The sequence below is a fragment of the Rhipicephalus microplus genome, chromosome 2 (genome assembly GCF_043290135.1).
Source record: "Rhipicephalus microplus isolate Deutch F79 chromosome 2, USDA_Rmic, whole genome shotgun sequence".
NCBI lineage: Eukaryota > Metazoa > Arthropoda > Arachnida > Ixodida > Ixodidae > Rhipicephalus > Rhipicephalus microplus.
In genome coordinates this window covers 289,592,504-289,610,594 of record NC_134701.1, presented here as the reverse complement: position 1 = coordinate 289,610,594, position 18,091 = coordinate 289,592,504, and the positions used below count along the sequence as shown (strand labels likewise).

At 45.4% G+C, this 18,091-nt stretch overlaps 1 protein-coding gene, 1 long non-coding RNA gene and 1 pseudogene across 2 annotated transcripts in view; 2 read left to right on the top strand and 1 right to left on the bottom strand.

Moving 5' to 3' along the window:
• LOC119177892 (lysosomal alpha-glucosidase) overlaps positions 1 to 15,615 on the bottom strand; it is a 74,071-nt gene extending 58,456 nt beyond the window's left edge. The window contains exon 1 of the mRNA XM_075882241.1: positions 15,361 to 15,615. Within this exon, the coding sequence (XP_075738356.1) occupies positions 15,361 to 15,392 (32 nt within the window). The 5' untranslated portion in view covers positions 15,393 to 15,615. The remainder of the gene's footprint in view (positions 1 to 15,360) is intronic.
• Positions 4,450 to 6,851, top strand: LOC142784321 (uncharacterized; annotated as a pseudogene).
• A 1,427-nt stretch (positions 15,616 to 17,042) lies between the features above and the next one.
• Positions 17,043 to 18,091, top strand: part of LOC142782190 (uncharacterized) — a 32,540-nt gene continuing 31,491 nt past the window's right edge. Inside the window, exon 1 of the long non-coding RNA XR_012888397.1 lies at positions 17,043 to 17,404. This is a non-coding gene — a long non-coding RNA (uncharacterized LOC142782190). The remainder of the gene's footprint in view (positions 17,405 to 18,091) is intronic.

The following is an 18,091-nucleotide window of genomic DNA, read 5'->3' as shown; positions in this document are numbered from 1 at the left end:
AACGCAGCAAGTAACGCAATCCATTCAGACATGGCTCAGCAGTAACCCGAGATCTGCACGGCGTGCAGGGCCTATCCGTGAGGTAGGGCGCCCCAGTAAAATCCTCCGTGCAGCGGAGGGCGAAAAACAGCAGGAATCTACCGACTCCATAGAGAATGCGCAAAGTGGCGGTGCAGCTCTCGTCGCTGAACCGCTCACTAGCCCACCTCAACAAATACAATAAATATGGCAGGTACTCCTTCCAGAGCACGGATAAAAGGAGAATCGCTCTCGATAATACAGTGGAATTGCAGAGGTTTCCGAGACCGGCGCAAAAGGTCTCATTTACACCTCTATATTCAAAATTTGGACGTGATGCCCGCAGTGCTGGCCCTTCAAGAGCCAGGTTTGCAGGCTAAACTTTCAGGCTATAACACGTTTCAAAGGGACCCATCCACCTGTGTTCTGGTGCATAAATCTTACACTGCGCAGGAGATTGATCTCGAGCTTAAATCGGAGCATTCCTACACAATGGTGCAGATACTGCCTCTCCGTAGGATAAATCACGCGGTTTATATACTGAACATTTACACTCCGCCTAAAACACTCCACGTCACCTATGCAGAGATCTTCTGCCGTGCACTGAAATGTGCCGACAGAGCACCTCTGATAATTCTTGGGGACTTCAATGCCCCTTGCCGACTCTGGGGGTACACACGCGAGGAGGCCAGGGGAAGGCGGCTTGCGGAGCTTATCTCCACCTTAAGCCTCACCCTTCTCACCGACCCGGCCACCCCCACGCGCCTTGGCAACTCGGTGACCAGGGACACCTGTCCTGACCTCACTTTGGTTAAGAACACACGACACGTTACATGGACTAACCTAGAGGAGACCCTGGGCAGTGACCACTGCCTCCTAAACGTCACACTCTCCACACATCCTTTCAAACGGAAGGACACACAAGCGCGACTAGTTAACTGGGACAAAATGCGCACGGAAACTATACCGCCTATCCTCCGTTCCGGCAATTACGCAGACTGGGCTGCACACATCATGCTTACTCAGAAGAAATACGAAACCGTAGTGCGAACATCGGATGAACACCCAGCCGTTGACAACCACCTTCTGCATTTGTGGGAGGCCCGTCGGAGCCTCACGCGACGCTGGAAACGTCAGAAGCATAATAGACCCCTTCGAAAACGTATTCAGGAGCTAACTACACAGGCAGCTGAATACGCTACGCACTTAGCAGATGCAAACTGGACAGACAAATGTAATGATATCGCTCATCAGATGTCAAGCAAAAGCACATGGGGGCTGTTTCGCAGCCTCATTGACCCCACGCAAACGCGAGGAGAAACACAACGACACCTGCGAAGAGCCCTTCACGGATTTCAGGGTACTTCAACGCAACTCGCGGAAACTCTTCGCGACAGGTATCTCTGCCAGGTGCACGATCCGAGAGGTTCGGAGTATATATATTCGGGAAAAGAAAACGAGACCCTAGATGCCCCTTTTCTTCTACATGATATGAAGGCGGCAATGGCTAAAATGCGTAGAGGAACAGCCCCTGGTAAGGATAAAATCACGGTCAAGACGCTGGCAAATTTGGCCGATCCTGCGCTGGCACACCTCTTGGAATACATCAACGCCATCTGGAGTGGTCGGATATCGGTCCCTTCAGAGTGGAAGACATCACTGGTCACATTCATTCCCAAACCGGGGAAGCCAGTAAACATAGACAACCTTCGCCCTATCTCTCTAACGTCTTGCGTTGGCAAGTTGATGGAGACGATGGTGCGGGACAGACTTTCGGAATATCTTGAACAGAAAGGGGCTTTCGCCCCTACCATGTTCGGATTCCGTCCTCACAAATCGGCACAGGATGTACTCCTGCAACTACACCGAGAGGTCATCCAACCGGTGGCGATGAAACATAACGACAGGGTCATCCTCGCCTTAGATCTGAAGGGGGCCTTTGACAATGTTAAACACAGCGTCATACTCGAACACCTAAGCCTCACTAACTGTGGTCAGAACACATTTAATTACGTCAAGGACTTTTTATCGGACAGAGCCGCCCTGCTCCGCATTGAAGACTCCGAATTCGGGCCGTATCAAATGGGTACCAGAGGGACACCGCAAGGGGCTGTTCTCTCCCCCATTCTATTTAACGTCGCAATGATGCACCTGCCACGTCAGCTGGCGGCCATAGAGGGCATTCATCATGCCCTCTATGCCGATGACATTACGGTATGGGCAACTCAAGGGAACTTAGGTGCCATTGAGACCAGTCTGCAACAGGCTGCCGAAATTGTACACACCTACGCGGCGCGTTGCGGACTCGAATGCGCACCCAACAAATCCGAATTCCTTCACATTAGAGGCATGCCTAAAGACAACACAGATATCTCCATCACTCTTCCTGCGGGCCCAATCAGACGAGCGGAGGAGATCAGGGTCCTGGGCCTATACATTCACCAGCAGCTCCGGATTGACACAACATTGACGAAATTAAGGAAGATAGGAGACCAGGTGGGTCGCATGATCCGCAGGGTCTCCAACAAGAGGGGGGGACTTCGGTGCACAGATGCGTTGCGGCTAGCGCACGCTTTTGTCACCAGCAGGGTCATGTACTCCGTCCCTTACCTCTCCCTCCGCAAACATGAGGAAGAACGAATCGAGGCAATCATTAAAAAGACAATAAAGCGGGCTCTTGATCTTCCGATCTCTACATCCAACAGCCGTCTCAAGGCATTGGGTGTGATTAATTCATACCAAGAGCTGAAGGAAGCCCATCTTTTAAACCAGTACACACGGCTAGCCCAAACCAACTCTGGCCAACGCCTGCTTGCACGTCTGCACATAAGACATGATTTCGAACAACAGGAACGGGTCAAAGTGCCAGAACTGTGGCGCACAGCCCTTCTGGTCCGACCTCTACCCACTAAAATGGACAGAGATGAACACACAGCGCGACGTGACGCACGCGCTCGGGCGCTGGAACGACAATTTGGACAGAAGCCAGGTGTGTACTACGTGGACGTTGCTGGCCCCACCTCCAAGGGGTGGTACACGGCGGCTGCTATTCACGAGGGCACACAGGTGGATGGGCTAACCTTTAGGGCGTATTCTGTAACACAGGCTGAGGAGGTCGCCATTGCCCTTGCGGCCTCTCACAGTAATTCCCGGTATATTATCACGGATTCGCGCCGAGCGTGTCGTAATTATACAGCCGGGTACATATCACCGTTAGCCGAGACAATACTGCGCAACTGCATAAGAGACACGGACCCTCATCCGAAACGCATTATATGGACACCGGGCCATCAGGGATTGCGGGGAAATGAGGCTGCAGATGCGGCTGCCCGAGCGCTCATTTCCGGGCTACCTTCGTCAATGCCGATGGAGACCGATGAGGAGGGTTACCCTCTCCTCCGATATAAGGAAATTCTTTATTATTATCGGGAAAGTCATCGCCGCTACCCTCCCCCCGCACGGGGGTTGAAGAAAGCAGAGGAGCGCATTTTGCTTCGCCTCCAGACGAATACATTGCTATGTCCTGCCATAGTCAAACATTTCGACCCTACGGTCACAGGACAGTGCCAGCACTGTGGGGAGGTGGCAGACACCTACCACATGGTGTGGGCCTGCCAAGCTAACGCAGCCATTACTCCTAACCCAAACCCTAGGCGAGAGGACTGGGAGGCGGCCCTGCTCGGCTGCTCAGACCTTCAGGCCCAGCAGGCCTTGGTCCAGAGAGCCAAGACGGCGGCTTTAACCAATGGGGTCCCGGAATAGAGACTCCACCTAGTCTGTAGGGGCCTCTACAGAGGTCCTACACCTCTCTTTTGTAAATAAATGTTTTTCACCACCACCACCATTTCATTTATAAGTATACCTCGGTGACCTGGCACGCACACCAACCACAATGTACTTAAGTGTTTTGAGATTAAAGAAGTGAAAGCATTCCAAGGGAAAGACTCGAAAGAAGAAGCTGAGGTTATGGATCTACGTACAGAAAACGAATTAGTAACAATAACAACTGCCGAATCTTTGATTAAATTATTTCTAATGGCCAAAATAATTGCTAAAAGCTCTGCTGCTTCAAATATGAGAGTACAATCCGGAAGATGTACTGAGACTGACCAAGACAATGTCTCTGAGAAGATGCCGACTCCCACTTTCTCTTCACACATGGCTGCATCCGTAGCGATTTTATTGATAATTGCCAATTGAAGTAGATATTCTTTTAATAAACATTTCATGATATGTACTGATGTCACATGTACATGTTATCGCTTATCACCCACGCAAGCAGCGGTGGCCTCACCACGAGTTAAAAGCCATTCTATAAAAACACTGCGCGTCAATATACCTACGTTCATTTCCCAACTGAGCGTCCGACTGATTTCCTACATTGGCGACGAGGCGGACCAGCCTGGCGAGGCCACCGTCAAAGAAGGCGGGATGGCAGTCGGCAAGATCGGCGAGTTTCGTCTTGGCACAGACGCGTCTTGGGATGAGTACGTCGAGCGGTTGAAAATGTATAGTGTCGCGAATAAAATAACAACGGATTAGCAGAAAAGAGCAGTTCTTCTGAGTTGTTGCGGCGAAGCAGCGTACGGGTTCATCGTAACGCTGGTGAAGTCAGTAAGACTGACCATGGCAAGCTACGATGAAATCAAGATGGCCGTTCAGAAGCACATGCACCCGAGGCCTTCCGAGCTGCACGCAAGGTTTTCGTTCTACAGAAGAAACCAGGCTTCTGATGAACCGCTGTGGCAGACTACATCACCGTACTGCGGAAGCTAACCGAAGAATGCGGGCTCGTTGACAAGCAGTTGCCGTTGGACATCATGATGCGGGATCGTTTCGTGTGCGGCATCAAGAGCAAAACAGTCCAACAGAGACTTCTGGCCGAGCAGAACTTTACGTTCCAAGTCACGTGCGACACAGCCATGACATCTGAAGCTACGACGCAACAGCTGCGAGACATATTCAACCATGGACGAGACAAGACAAAAGAGAGCCAGGGCCTAATTCAAGCCAATCGCATGAAACAAGAAACCGCGGTGAAAGGTTTCATTTGCTATCGCTGCAATGGTAAGCACGCTCCTAATTCATGCAGTTTCAGAAAGGCGGCATGTTTCAAGTGAAAAAAAAAATGGACACACAGCATAAGCCTGTCATTCAAAAGACGACATTAGAAAGTTTCAAAAAAATATTTTCCAGGAGCAGAAGAAAAACATCACATCATATCCACGGAATGAATGATGATGAGCGGGCGAAACGTCCATCAGTCCGTTCGTGCGTCCGTACTTGCGTCTGTCTGTGCGTGCATCCGTTCGTGTGCATGTCTGTCTGTCCGTCCATGCGTCCGTCCGTCCATCTAGTGAATATTTCAAGCACCGTCATGTCGCTTCTTTTTATCATATATTCCTCATATATAAGTACCGTCATCCAGCGAACAATCCAAGGACTAAACGAGAGTATGCACCACATTTCTGCTGTCAACACTTTGTTAACACCGAGAGCGTGATAACGACGCCGTGCTACGTTTTTCGTAACCTGAGGGCTGGTATGTACCACCGGTATGCGGGTACGGGCCGCAGTTTATGCACTACGACTACGAGGGACGCACAAGCCACGCAAAAACAGTAAAAACAAGGCCGCTTACGAAATGACCGAATTATTTTCCAATTGTGAAGTGATTGAGCAAGAAGAAAAGTCACAGCTTTGCCGCAAAGGCCAAGCAATGAATGCGATAGCAACAAATTAGAAGGTCACGTGCAGAATGGCCAGCAGATCGAAACGTGCCCCGCGTTTCTCACGCACAAATGACGCACGATACATACTTTTACGTAAAGTTGAACGCGAATAAGCGTCTCAGTTGTTACTTCGCCGTGTCTAAAAAGCGCGCTCTTATCGCAAACGTAGACTCTGCAACGATTGCAGAGACCTTTGTGTGCCCGGTAAATAAAACTGAATCGTACCAGTAAAAGCCGGACTGCATCCAAGATGTACAATCCTCCCTACCGTGAGATAAGGTCACGCGATGAGTGTCGACCCACTGCTCTTTGCGGGGTGGAGTGCGCGTGGGAAATGAGAGCGCGGCCGCACGTCGTGACGATGTTGCTACGTGCGCTCATTGCGCCATCTTGCTGGTGATGCTGAAAACACAATAGTCCCCCCCCCCCCCCGAGATGCCCGTCAGCAACGGTGAGTGGTAGGTAGCTTGCCTTTCGACCATTAAAGGACGTGCTTTTCGGTGGCTCAGGGGTTAACGCCTCGCACTCGCGAATCAGAGGACCCGAGCTCAATTCCGTGCGCTGGTGTCGTTTGTATTTTTTTCTTTCGTGCATTCCCGCATATATAGATACGTATACATATACGGTGATTGACGGCGACGCTCACGTGGACGCCGACGCCGCAAAATCTAGCCATGAGTGTCCATATAATTGCTATCGCAATAAAAACGTATGGTAGACGTACAGATTGACGGGCAAAATGTACCCATAAAAATTGACTCTGGAGCATCGTGCTCAATTGTGATTGAAGACACGTTTCAATTATTCGCGGGAGAGGAAAGCAAAATACCCCTCCACAACACTTGTAACCTGGTTAAAGGAGGTGTTGCTCGTAGTTAGTCACGCAAGTGTTGTGGTGAAATTCCAGGACCACAAAACTGCCTTTGTTGGTAGTGAAGAGAAGAGGTAACAGCTTCCTTGGGTGGAATTGGTTTGTGCCCTTGGTAATGAAGCTGAATGGAATTTAGCAAATGAATGTTGAATGCGTGACTTCACAATTTTCTGAGGTGCTTCGCAGTGACCTTCCTGGCTTTAATGGACCACCAGTGCAAATTGAACTGAAAGACGACGCTAAACCAACGTTAATCGGCACGCAAGCCTTGCATACCGAGGATGGTCTTAGCCAGGGTCCTGTAAAGACCCTTTCCTCTGGCAATTCACAATATCTAACACTTTCGAAAGTACTTTTCTTGGCGCACTAAAGCGAGTACACTCACAGATAAGATTGGCGATTGTCTCATCGAAGCTACCGTTGTCAAATGTCGGGCTTCTTGCTCTTACTATTCGGAAGGAGTAAAACTTGCATCCTAGAGTTCCAGTAAATGCTACCTTTCATATTATATACAGTAACTAAATTGGATCTGAATCTACGGCACCGTCTTAGGTTGGGAATAACTTCATAGCCGAGGAGACGCTCCCATGCCGCCTCTTGCTCGGAGTGCCCTTCACGGATACTTACTCCACTTCTTCGCAAACCCTTACGAAGACCAGTCCACCAGTCAAAACCGTTGGTTGGCAATAAAATAAGACAACCGCTAAGTTGTGTTGCTTCTCTTCCCGAGTACGTTCGGCCCATTAGAAAAACTTCTTCAGTGTATATATATATATATATATATATATATATATATATATATATATATATATATATATATATATATATATATATATATATATATATATATATATATATATATATATATATATGTTTGTGTGTGTGTGTATGTGTAATAAAATAAGACAACCGTTAAGTTGTGTTTCTTTTCTTTCCGAGTATACGTTTGGCCCATTGGAAAAACTTCTTCAATATATATATATATATATATATATATATATATATATATATATATTGCTACCTGTAGGCTGCCACAAACCATAGTGCGAATGCGCGTGTGCGCCCGACGAGGAAGATGAGGCTCGCTGGCTGCTCGAGCTCGGAGCCAGACTGGCCAGTGCTGCAACCGCTCTTGCAAATATATTTTTCGAATATATTCGCAATACTTTGTCTCGTTACTCACGTAACAATATATATATATATAATTAGATATATATAGAAATTAGAAATATATAGATTTTGTTATAAATCGTAGTTTCGAGTCAGCGGTCAGCGCCTGTTTGCGTCTTTCTTCGATCCGTGTTTGTGTGCATGGCTTATCCTGTCAAAAGTAATCGAATATGCAACATATTAAGTTGCGTAACCTCTCATATTGTACCGCACATTTAATCTTTATTTAACCCCCATCGAGATAATTCATAAAACATTAATTTCGACGCTATGAGCAGGTCTTTCGTGTGGTCTTTCATCACTGACCTATGCGCTACAAAACCAGCTGACAGACGCAAGGTATACGTAACCATATACTCTTCGGGAGGGACAATCTCCCAGCAAACGCCACATCATGCTTATTCCCACTAAAGCCTGTAGCAGCAGCAAAACGAAAAGTTCACTTTCCATAACGCCACTCTTCAAGTACCTATGACGGTATCTCCCGGATTTGAATGATATGATGTAACAGCTGCATGAACGCTAAAGTAGGAGTGAACAATTCCTTTATTATCCTTGTCCAATCCTAGCGTTGTGATAAACGCACACGCAAGTGGGGCAATTCAGCTATCGGGATGTATCTGCAAACGCTTCAGGGGTTCTTCTACGCTTGTTACAAATTACGGTGGTCCGCACGATTACTTGCTATCAGGTGCGGCTCTAAGACCGTTGTGGACAAAATCACTACACCAAACTCTTGCGGAAATCACACATACACTTGCTTTGCAAACATGCCTAGTACTGTCGTTATTTTTGATGGTATAAATAATCCATTTTAGCCAAATATGTACGACTCAAATTAGAATAATAATGTCTGTCAGACTAGACAGAAAAGGAACCGGTTTAGGATTAAAGTTTGTAAGTGAAGCTTATAGAAGCTTATTGTAAGTACACGAGAGTTTCATGAAAACTTTGCTAATATATTTATATACTGTATATATAATGAACATATATTTACTTTGTACGGGTGAGCCAAATTTCTTTTTTTTGGGGGGGGGGGGGAATCGTTACTTTGAGGTATGGTCCCTTGTTTGTTTGTTTTTTCCTCGAAAACGATGAAACGTGCCCACTCTCGTAGATTGGCGAAGAATGAGTAGCTGTAAGTTTTAAAGGTTATCCGAAAAATGTTAGATTTTAAGAAAACTAAATGGCTATGAAACGTATTGCATTATATTAGGAGTACCAGAAATATGCTTTTAAGAAATTTCGTACTACCATATTAAGTGTCACCTTTGTTTCCACCACATTATTATTATTATTATTATTATTATTATTATTATTATTATTATTATTATTATTATTATTATTATTATTATTATTATTATTATTATTATCATTAATTGCGCAACCAATCACACTAACGCTCTAACAAAGCGCGCAAGAAAACTGTTTCACCCATGAGTGGTTGCGTGGGTGAATACGAATATTTGTGTGAGCGCCATCTGTTCTGAGGGTGGGCACAGGCTTTGAAAAATAATGCAAATTTACATTGTTTGGCGAGAAATTAGGTAATCTGTGGCGCTGAAGGTCTCATTGAAAATTTTTTTACACTAAGCGTGAGCTTTCTGTGAAAAGTGAGGAAATAGATAAAAAAATAAATAAATAAATCAGCGGTAGAGCAGAAAATACTTTTACAGGATCTTTAGCTAAAGACGCACGCTTCAATACTTTAGCACAAAAACACAGCCCCATTGTTGAACAAAAGAACTGTCTTGTGCTGGACAGTTCCGCACACAGTTCCTACTGACTAGCAGGTGTTTGCTTGAGTGCTGCTTGACATGAAAGCATTGCATTTGCTTCCATGCTTCGATCACATGCAAAGGAGTTGAGGTGCATCCCCGAATATTGACCAGGACTGCCATTACTTGGCCCTTCTGGTCGAAACTACACTGCAGAAACCCATACTTTATATAAGCTTCACAGATTTGAAAATGCCACTCGCCCACCCAGTGCATGGTTCGCAGAATTCGCATCAAGTAAACATATTGTTGAACAGCAGAACTGTCTTGTGCTGGAAAGTCGACTGTCGCAAAACTGTAAGTAAGATGAAGAACTGCCACTGGGATAGTCATTTTTCCACAACTCCAAAGGAGCCCTCGAGTATCGCTGAGTGAAAACAAAATGTCGGGAGATAAAAAAAAATTCATGGTGAGTTTTTACAACTTAGCGGTTGTCTCGATTTTATTGCTTACGGTTTCGACCGGTGGACCACTCTTCATCAGGGCAAAGTTGTTCACAAACCCTGACAAAGACCGGCCCAGGGCTTGAAATTACAGCAAATATAATAAATACATGTGATATATATATATATATATATATATATATATATATATATATATATATATATATATATATATATATATATATATATATATATATATATATATATATATATATATATATATATATATATATATATATATTACATTATCTACCTACTCTCTTCCAGGACGTAAAAAAAAGCAAAATGTCGGGAGCGAGAATACAGAGAGCTGCTACTGACACAGCTTTGTATCTTCGCAATCGAGGCCTGAAAATTTCCTCCGAAAAGTGCGCTCTTCTGGCATTTACGCGCAAACCCATGTCGAATTACAGAGTGTCAATTAACGGTCAAAATATACCATATCGTCGATCTCACAAATTTGCTGGGTGTCATAGTCGACAGAGACATATCACGGAGCCCTCGTGTGTCGTACTTGAAAAAGCGATTGACAGGCATACGCCATCTTTTGAAGTTTCTCGCTGGAAAGAGTTGGATAATGCAGCCTAATGCTATGTTACGACTGTACAGGGTGCTTTTCCTTGGCTTTTTACGGTACAGTCTGCCTGCATTATCAAACACCAGCAAAACAAGTCGACGCATGATACAAAGCGTTCAAGCACAGGCGCTTCGAATATGTCTAGGTCTGCCTCAGGGTGCCTCAATAGTGGCGACTATAGCTTTAGCCATAGACCGCCTCGTGTAGACCCATATTGAAATTGAAGCTTTGAGGACACACATAAGGCATGTGGGCCGGACTCCCCATCACCACCTAGCCTCTCTACCAGCGGATAGACCTCATACTTCCTTTTGTCGAACAATAACTACACATGGTAACTCCCTACCAACTGGTTTTACGCCCGCGGCGAGACCTTCAATTCCTACATGGTGCCTCAAACAGGCAGTCATCAACCTGACAATACCAGGCATCAAAAAGAAAAAAATGTGATTTCTCAATGCCAACCTTCAAGCAGCTCGCCTTACTTCTGCTGTACGAGAAGTACCAAGACTGCACCCACGTCTACACCGACGGCTCCGTCCTGCCAAACAGCTCAACTGCGGCGGTCGTTATTCCAACGCACGCCACAACCATCAAATTCAGGACAGCTCATGCAACCAGAACAACGGCAGCAGAGCTTGCAGCGTTTCGGGCTGCGCTGCGTTTCATTAACGACCATAGCACGCAACGGTGGACAATTTTCTGTGACAGCAAGGCGGCACTGCAGTCACTTCTGTCAAATCTACGCCGTGGTCCACACGAGCAGTTGTATTTGAAACAGCAGAAATGCTACACCATATAACAAAGAAAGGGCGCCACGTTATATTTCAGTGGTTGCCAAGCCACTGTGGAATTATCGGTAACGAACGAGCTGATCAAGCTGCCCGTTCAGCCCATACAGAAGACAACAACCAGTCAATACCTCTCTCAAGGACGGACGCTGCTAGGAGGCACCGCTTGCTTGCTCGCCAACGCTCTATGGCTCTTTGGAATGAGCCTCTCTTTACGCATGCACGATTTCGATCCCTTGATCCAACGTTAAGCGTACAGCTTCCAACAAAAAACTCCCAAGCATTTCCCCGAGGGTGAACATGGTTAAGTGCGAATACAAGGGGTGATGCTATGAGGGGTATTTAATAATTCGCACTATTATATTTATTAATCACACTATGGTGCCTTTATGGTGTAATGGTTCCTGGGAATCACAATTTGATCACACGGGGGAGTTTACGTTAACTCACTGGCGAATGCCAACGGATTTTAACTTTACTCCCCCTCACGACCCGCTCTCGACGGGAGACTGAGAGAGAAGGCGGGCGGGCGAGAGAGAGGGGTGCGCGCGCAGCTGCAGCGAGCGAGGAGAGCGGAGGAGCAAGCGAAGGGGGAGGGGAACGCGCGCAGCGGCGTTAAAGATATAAGGCGCGTTACTGACACCGATATCAGCGTCGCGTCCGTGGCTTATTCGGTAGAGCGTCGCGCTGCGGCCCGCCAAGTCTTCTTTCTTTTAAAGATAGAGAGAAGACTGCGGACGCCGCCGACGGCGGTGGATGGTTTGGGGTCGCTTATAAAGTGCATTCACACTTAAAATTCGACGAGGCGACGCTACTGCTCTGTGCAGACTATGGTTGGGAGTCGCGTTTACCCGTGCGTACGCGTTCCGCATAGGGATGGCCGACACCGCCGACTGTGCACAGTGCGGAGATGAAGAAACAATTCAACATATCCTGTGTGACTGCCCGAAATACAACCTGGAAAGACAACACCTTTCTAATACACTAAACAGGTTAGATGACCAGCTGCTGTCAGAACAAAGTATACTGCGCCATCGTCATGACTCATCGTCACAGAAGAAAGCCGTGCAAGCGCTACTGGGCTTCTTGCGAACTATACTGGCCTGTCGGAACGCCTCTGAGTGGACTGATTTTGTGTGTGCGTGTGTGTCGGTGCTTTTTACTTCTTTATTTTTTAACACTCTCTTTCTCTTTCAACCCCCTATTCCCCAACAACTATGTAGAGTAGCATACCGGATACTAGCATCTGGTTAACCTCCCTGCCCTCCCTTTTTATTGTTTCTCTCTCTCTCTCGGGAGATGAAAAACGCATGGCGTGTTTTTTTGCATTGAAACGTGGCTAAGCTGATCTCCATGATTAAAAACCATGAGAAAAGGACAGTCAAAAAGAAATGTTGTATACAAAAAAACATGACACTGCTTTTCGATTCGTACAAAACGATGAGGTGGTGTAAAGAATTCCGTTCAGATGTGGGAAAGTGTACATCGGCCAGAGAAGCCGATGTCTAAATGACAGACTAGGAGAACATGTCTCTTCATTGAAGACTTTCGCATGTGGCACGCACCTGCCTCTGCACTGCAAACCTTGCGGGTGCCATTCGGAATTCATGAGCACTAATGTTCTTTGCTAATCAGAACACTGACTGACCAGGGAGATCATGGACGTTGGACAGATAAAAGCAAACTCGACCATCAGTGTTCCTCAGTATCGCTGACTGATAAAGAGATGGGCTTTGTAAATACTTGATTGGCGACACATATCAGTTCCGATAGGTCCCCTTCCCCTTGGCTGAGCCTTCACTGCAATAAAATCTACATGTGCGCGAGTGTGTGCTCTCGTATGAGAAAAGAAATTCTAATAAAGTGCAGTAGTAAATTGAGCGTCAGTCCTTTCAAGTTTCTTCCTTCTTTTCGTGCTGTTTTCTGCCCCTAAAACCTACAATACATGCAGTTATTTGCAGTTGATCACTTTTGCTTCAACTATTTTGTGATAATAAAAGTATTGGTATAACAACAAATGAAGAAACTTATTAGTTACGTTGTTAAAAGGTATCGTGGTGTCAATTGAAACACTTGCTGTGAACAGATGCCACCTACGGCAGCACGTGGTCTAATTCCAGTTTATCGGTTCCATAATACCACAAGCATATATCAAACGTATACCATACGCTGGCACCAAAATTATTCCATCTAAACACCTAGTTCGGATATTCTATTTCAGAAAAAATTGAAATCTTTGCATATATTAGTGAAAACAAGCCTAATTACGGTAAGGGATTGTTATTTTGAATTCTCAGGGGACTATAAAATTGTTCGAATAAATTGGAGCTCGAATTATCGGGCAAAAGCTAGGATGAACATATGTTTTGCCACATGTGGGCGGAGAAAAGCCATCTCTGGAATTGTTTTCGCAAATTACGTGATACTACACGTTTGTGGCAGGTAATTTCGCAAATTATGTGTATGCTCTAATCGCGAATATAATGTATAATGATCAATCAGTTATACGCCAGAAACAAGCAGTTCATTGCATTCACGTGAGCCTTAATGTAAAAATTTACGAAGCTATTTGAGCTCCAAAAGACGTTCATTTACTTGGTAGAGTTAGCGCAATCATAATATGAAGTCTTTCTTTTTTAGTTCATTTAGAACGATTTTAAAATTTTCCCTGAGGACTTGGCTGAAGGCAACCATTGCCTGACTGAGCCGTATCACGCATATATCAATAGCAGTAGACAGGGATTGAAAACCATAAAAGCATACATGGAAGTCAGTCACTAACACTTGTTATACACAGATCAAAGTAATGATTAATTTCAGTGATCAATCCGGGCTGATTTCTGCCAGGAGGGTCGAAAGCCACGGGGCTCCCTGAAATCCGAATTAGCTGTTGTAGATACCGACACGTTCGAATGACCGGAATTTTTTCCAACATAAATAAATTGGTCTGTGCCGAGGGACCGTGACATCAGTTTGACTTGATTGAAAGTCCGAATTATTCGAGTTCGAACTTTTACTGTATATATCTTTGTTCTGTTTATTGAACTAGCAAGTATGCTATCCAGTACCTTGAGACTTAATTTTTGGCGAAGAAATTTCCTGTCGTGATATTGCGTAGAGAAATATTAATTAGCAAAGCTTATTTATGACAGCCCTGTTTTTCTTTTTTTTTTTTGCTTGCTGACTTGCTTATCTGTAAACGCGCACTGCAGCTTGACTGACACCACGGCTGAAGCTAAACACTGATATAGCGGTATTTTTTACATTTTTTCCCATAGCTAGGTACACCTTTTTCTGATCATTGATTGATTAGTGGGGTTTTACGTCCCAAAACCACCTTATGATTATGAGAGATGTCGTAATGGAGGGCTCCGAAAATTTCGACCACCTGGTTTTTTTTAACGTGCACCCAAATCTGAGAACACGGGCCTACAACGTTTCCGCCTCCTTCAGAAATGCAGCCGCCGAGCCGGGATTCGATCCCGCGACCTGCGGGTCAGCAGCCGAGTACCTTAGACATAACCCTTTTCTGAGACATTCTACTGTGACAGAGAAAAACGTCCGGGGCGTTCTATTTTTTACCGACGTTGCAAAACGCATGAGGGTACGCTGCGGCATTGCAATGGCGGGCTAAATGGAGGGCGTATGGAGATTTCGGGGCACATTACGGAACCTTGCACACCCTGGACTATCATCTTGCAGCGTATTTAGCTGGTATATCGCGACTCATCTTTGAATTAATAGGTCTGTGTATGAGTTGGTCTTGCACTTGACACAAGAACTGTTATCTGTGTTTGTACAACACTGTTTTTTAAACGGAGGTTATGACACGCTGCCGCAAACAACGAATAATCGCGTAGCATTGAAACACACCACAGAGATAATACATTTCTAATAAAGTTAATGACGACACGGCAGTAATTTGTAAATGTTACAGAGACGTTGTTATCTTCAGACGGAGCCAAAGAAATGGCACTTACCTCAGAATCAGTGGGATTAATCGTAAGAGCATGTTGTCTGCTGACAGCTTGTTCACGAGCCGTCTGAACTCTGCTATCTCTCACACTTTTGTACTCGACGTCCTTGTCGCTCTGGCTGCTTTTATCGCAATCCGCAGACGGCGTCGCTGGATGATTGCCTTAGCTTCCGCTACGCCGAGCTGCCAGCCCAGAAACAGTGGCTGTTACCAGCAAACTCAAGTGTCTGTCAAGCACGTGCAGGTAAAAGTTTCACATCCATAGGCTCAAATGCTGCAAAACAAACAAATTGTGCATGCCTCCCTCTTATGTACAACGAGTGCATGGGCTCTCGATAGAGGCCCTAATTAGATAATGTTTACTTTTAAACTGCGTACCAGAGGCAGACTTACGTAAATCGGGGACATTAATGTGCCCCGAAATTATTTCTTGCGTTCAATATTGTTCGTCATTGTACGGCGCAGTTATTGTAGAAAATAGAGCCCGCAACTAGCACAACCGCAGTGTAGTACATACATACGAATTAGGTAAAGTTTATTATACTACTTTCTGTCATTTGAGTCTGTGAGTTTTCGAGGAAAGAAGCAGCGACTGAAACAGTCTGACAATGATGATGAATTTCCCGCAAGGTATACCAGTTGCTACGAGAACGCGTCTTTGTCTTGAATTGAAGCTGCGTCATTCTGCCGATAGTTATCCGCTGCCGTCAGTGGCCCGACTGCAGCGCTGGGCGTTAATACTTTATCTAGTCTATCGCGTCTCGCAAATGTCCTCACCTGAAGAGTATATATCTTACATCATGGGCCGGGCTAGGGGTTTATAGACGTGCGCGCGTCTCAGTTTTTTCTTGCCCTTAGCGGCAAATGCCAGTAACCTTAGGGCGGCGACTGAGTAAGGTCTTTACCACTGAGAGCTACGAAGTACCCGCTGCCCAGGAGACTTGTGCCACGGTCGGTTCATCCACCCCGTCAGTAGAAGCAAGCCAGCACGTTCTACTTATGCGCTATAATCGCACCAAGAAAGTGCCGCATAAGGAAATGACCCGTGCCGAAAATATCTGATATCGTAGCCTACAAATCCGCTGCCTGTTATCAGTGTGCGATGGGACAAAATTCCATCAGCTGCACCATGACGCAATATCTCTTAAATAAAATCAAAAGAAGGGGCGAAGCAGAACAATATTGGTGTCCTCCGGCTTAATGCGGTGGAATAATGAAGCTCCTCACTCACAGCTGATCAGTTAGGTCAAATGCGCAGAGCAAAGTTTTTGTCTTGTCTGCCTCCTCCACGAGTTCACATTCAAGTGATTAGCACCCTAAAAGAAAAAAAAAAAACGTACTATTCTCCTTACACCGGAGGAGGAGACGGCCAGCTGAACAAGAAAGAAATGGATGAGCAGTTTGTTGTTCCCTTCTCGTTTACAACTAAAGTAAGAGATGGGAGGACGCGTAAGATGGTGAAATAACAAGGAAGACAGGAAGTATAGTTCACTATGAGCAAGCGTCTGACTCACGAATTCCTGTGCGACGCATCCGACAATTGATACCGCCAGGAGGTGAAGAACTGCCATAGCGCAGCTCAGTTTGAGCATGAAGGAAAGGGGAAACAATGGAGAATAAAAAGACGGGCAACAGTATGGGCGCTGAAACAGGATGTGCGTTAGGAGGAGGAGAGGTTGCCGTTAAAGAAACACGAGTTCTGCAGTACGCGCGTTCGCGCCAGCCGTTTCCTTTCCTCTTCTTGCGCGGCGCTGCATGGAATACGACAAACCATAACTACAACACAGTGAAACCTAGCAAGAACCAGTTAACACAAAGACGCAACAGGCGTTAGCCTAAAGACTTGAAGATCGACCAACTTCACTGTGGTCTGGGCGACTGAGTGCAAACTTCCAGCATTTTTTTTACGCCGCCGACCCGGCGTTTCATACGATGGCATGGTGTATATGATTGAATTGGTGTGCCTCGAAGTCATTGTCGGCTTTCCCTGGGAAAAGGGTGGAGACATGGAGGAGAAAAAATCCTCCATTGCGACACACTTTGTCCAGGTGAGTGGCATTGGGTCGAAGTCGTTGACGCGGACACCATCTCGAAAACATGGTGATAATGGTGACAAGCTCAATGATCGAGCTTGTAGTCTGGTCAAATGTTCTCAAGGAAGAAAACCTAAGCATTTCATACGACATATATCTGAAAGAGGTAAATCGTTGCTACGAGGAAGCTTTCCCTGAATGTTATGCAAAAACACACACAAAAAAGTAAAAAGAAGCCATGGATAACAAAATAGTTACAACGGAGAATTAAAGCCCGAGATATCATGGACCATCAGTTTAATAATATAAAAGATATAGCGCTTCTTAACGAGTATAACAAAGTGAGAAAGAAGTTAAACTCTGACCTCAAGAAAGCTAGGGCTGAATATTATAAAAATAGATTCCTTGCTGTTTCCAATAGCCCCAATAAAGTTTGGAACATATTACGTTCTCTAATTGGTCAAGAACAAAATAACATTCCTAGCACGTTGGTGAGTGATAGTGTCTTATACAGCATAGGCTTTGTCAAATAAATTCAATTCATACTTCTTAACTTCTGGTACATATTGTTTTCCGCCAAGCAATTAAACGCTGAGAAATACATAGCTTCCTCTTGTATGAATTCTATATTTCTATTACCATGTAGTGAATTTGAGATATATATTTTTTCTTGTGTGGCTAAATAAAAATACTGCTGCCGGT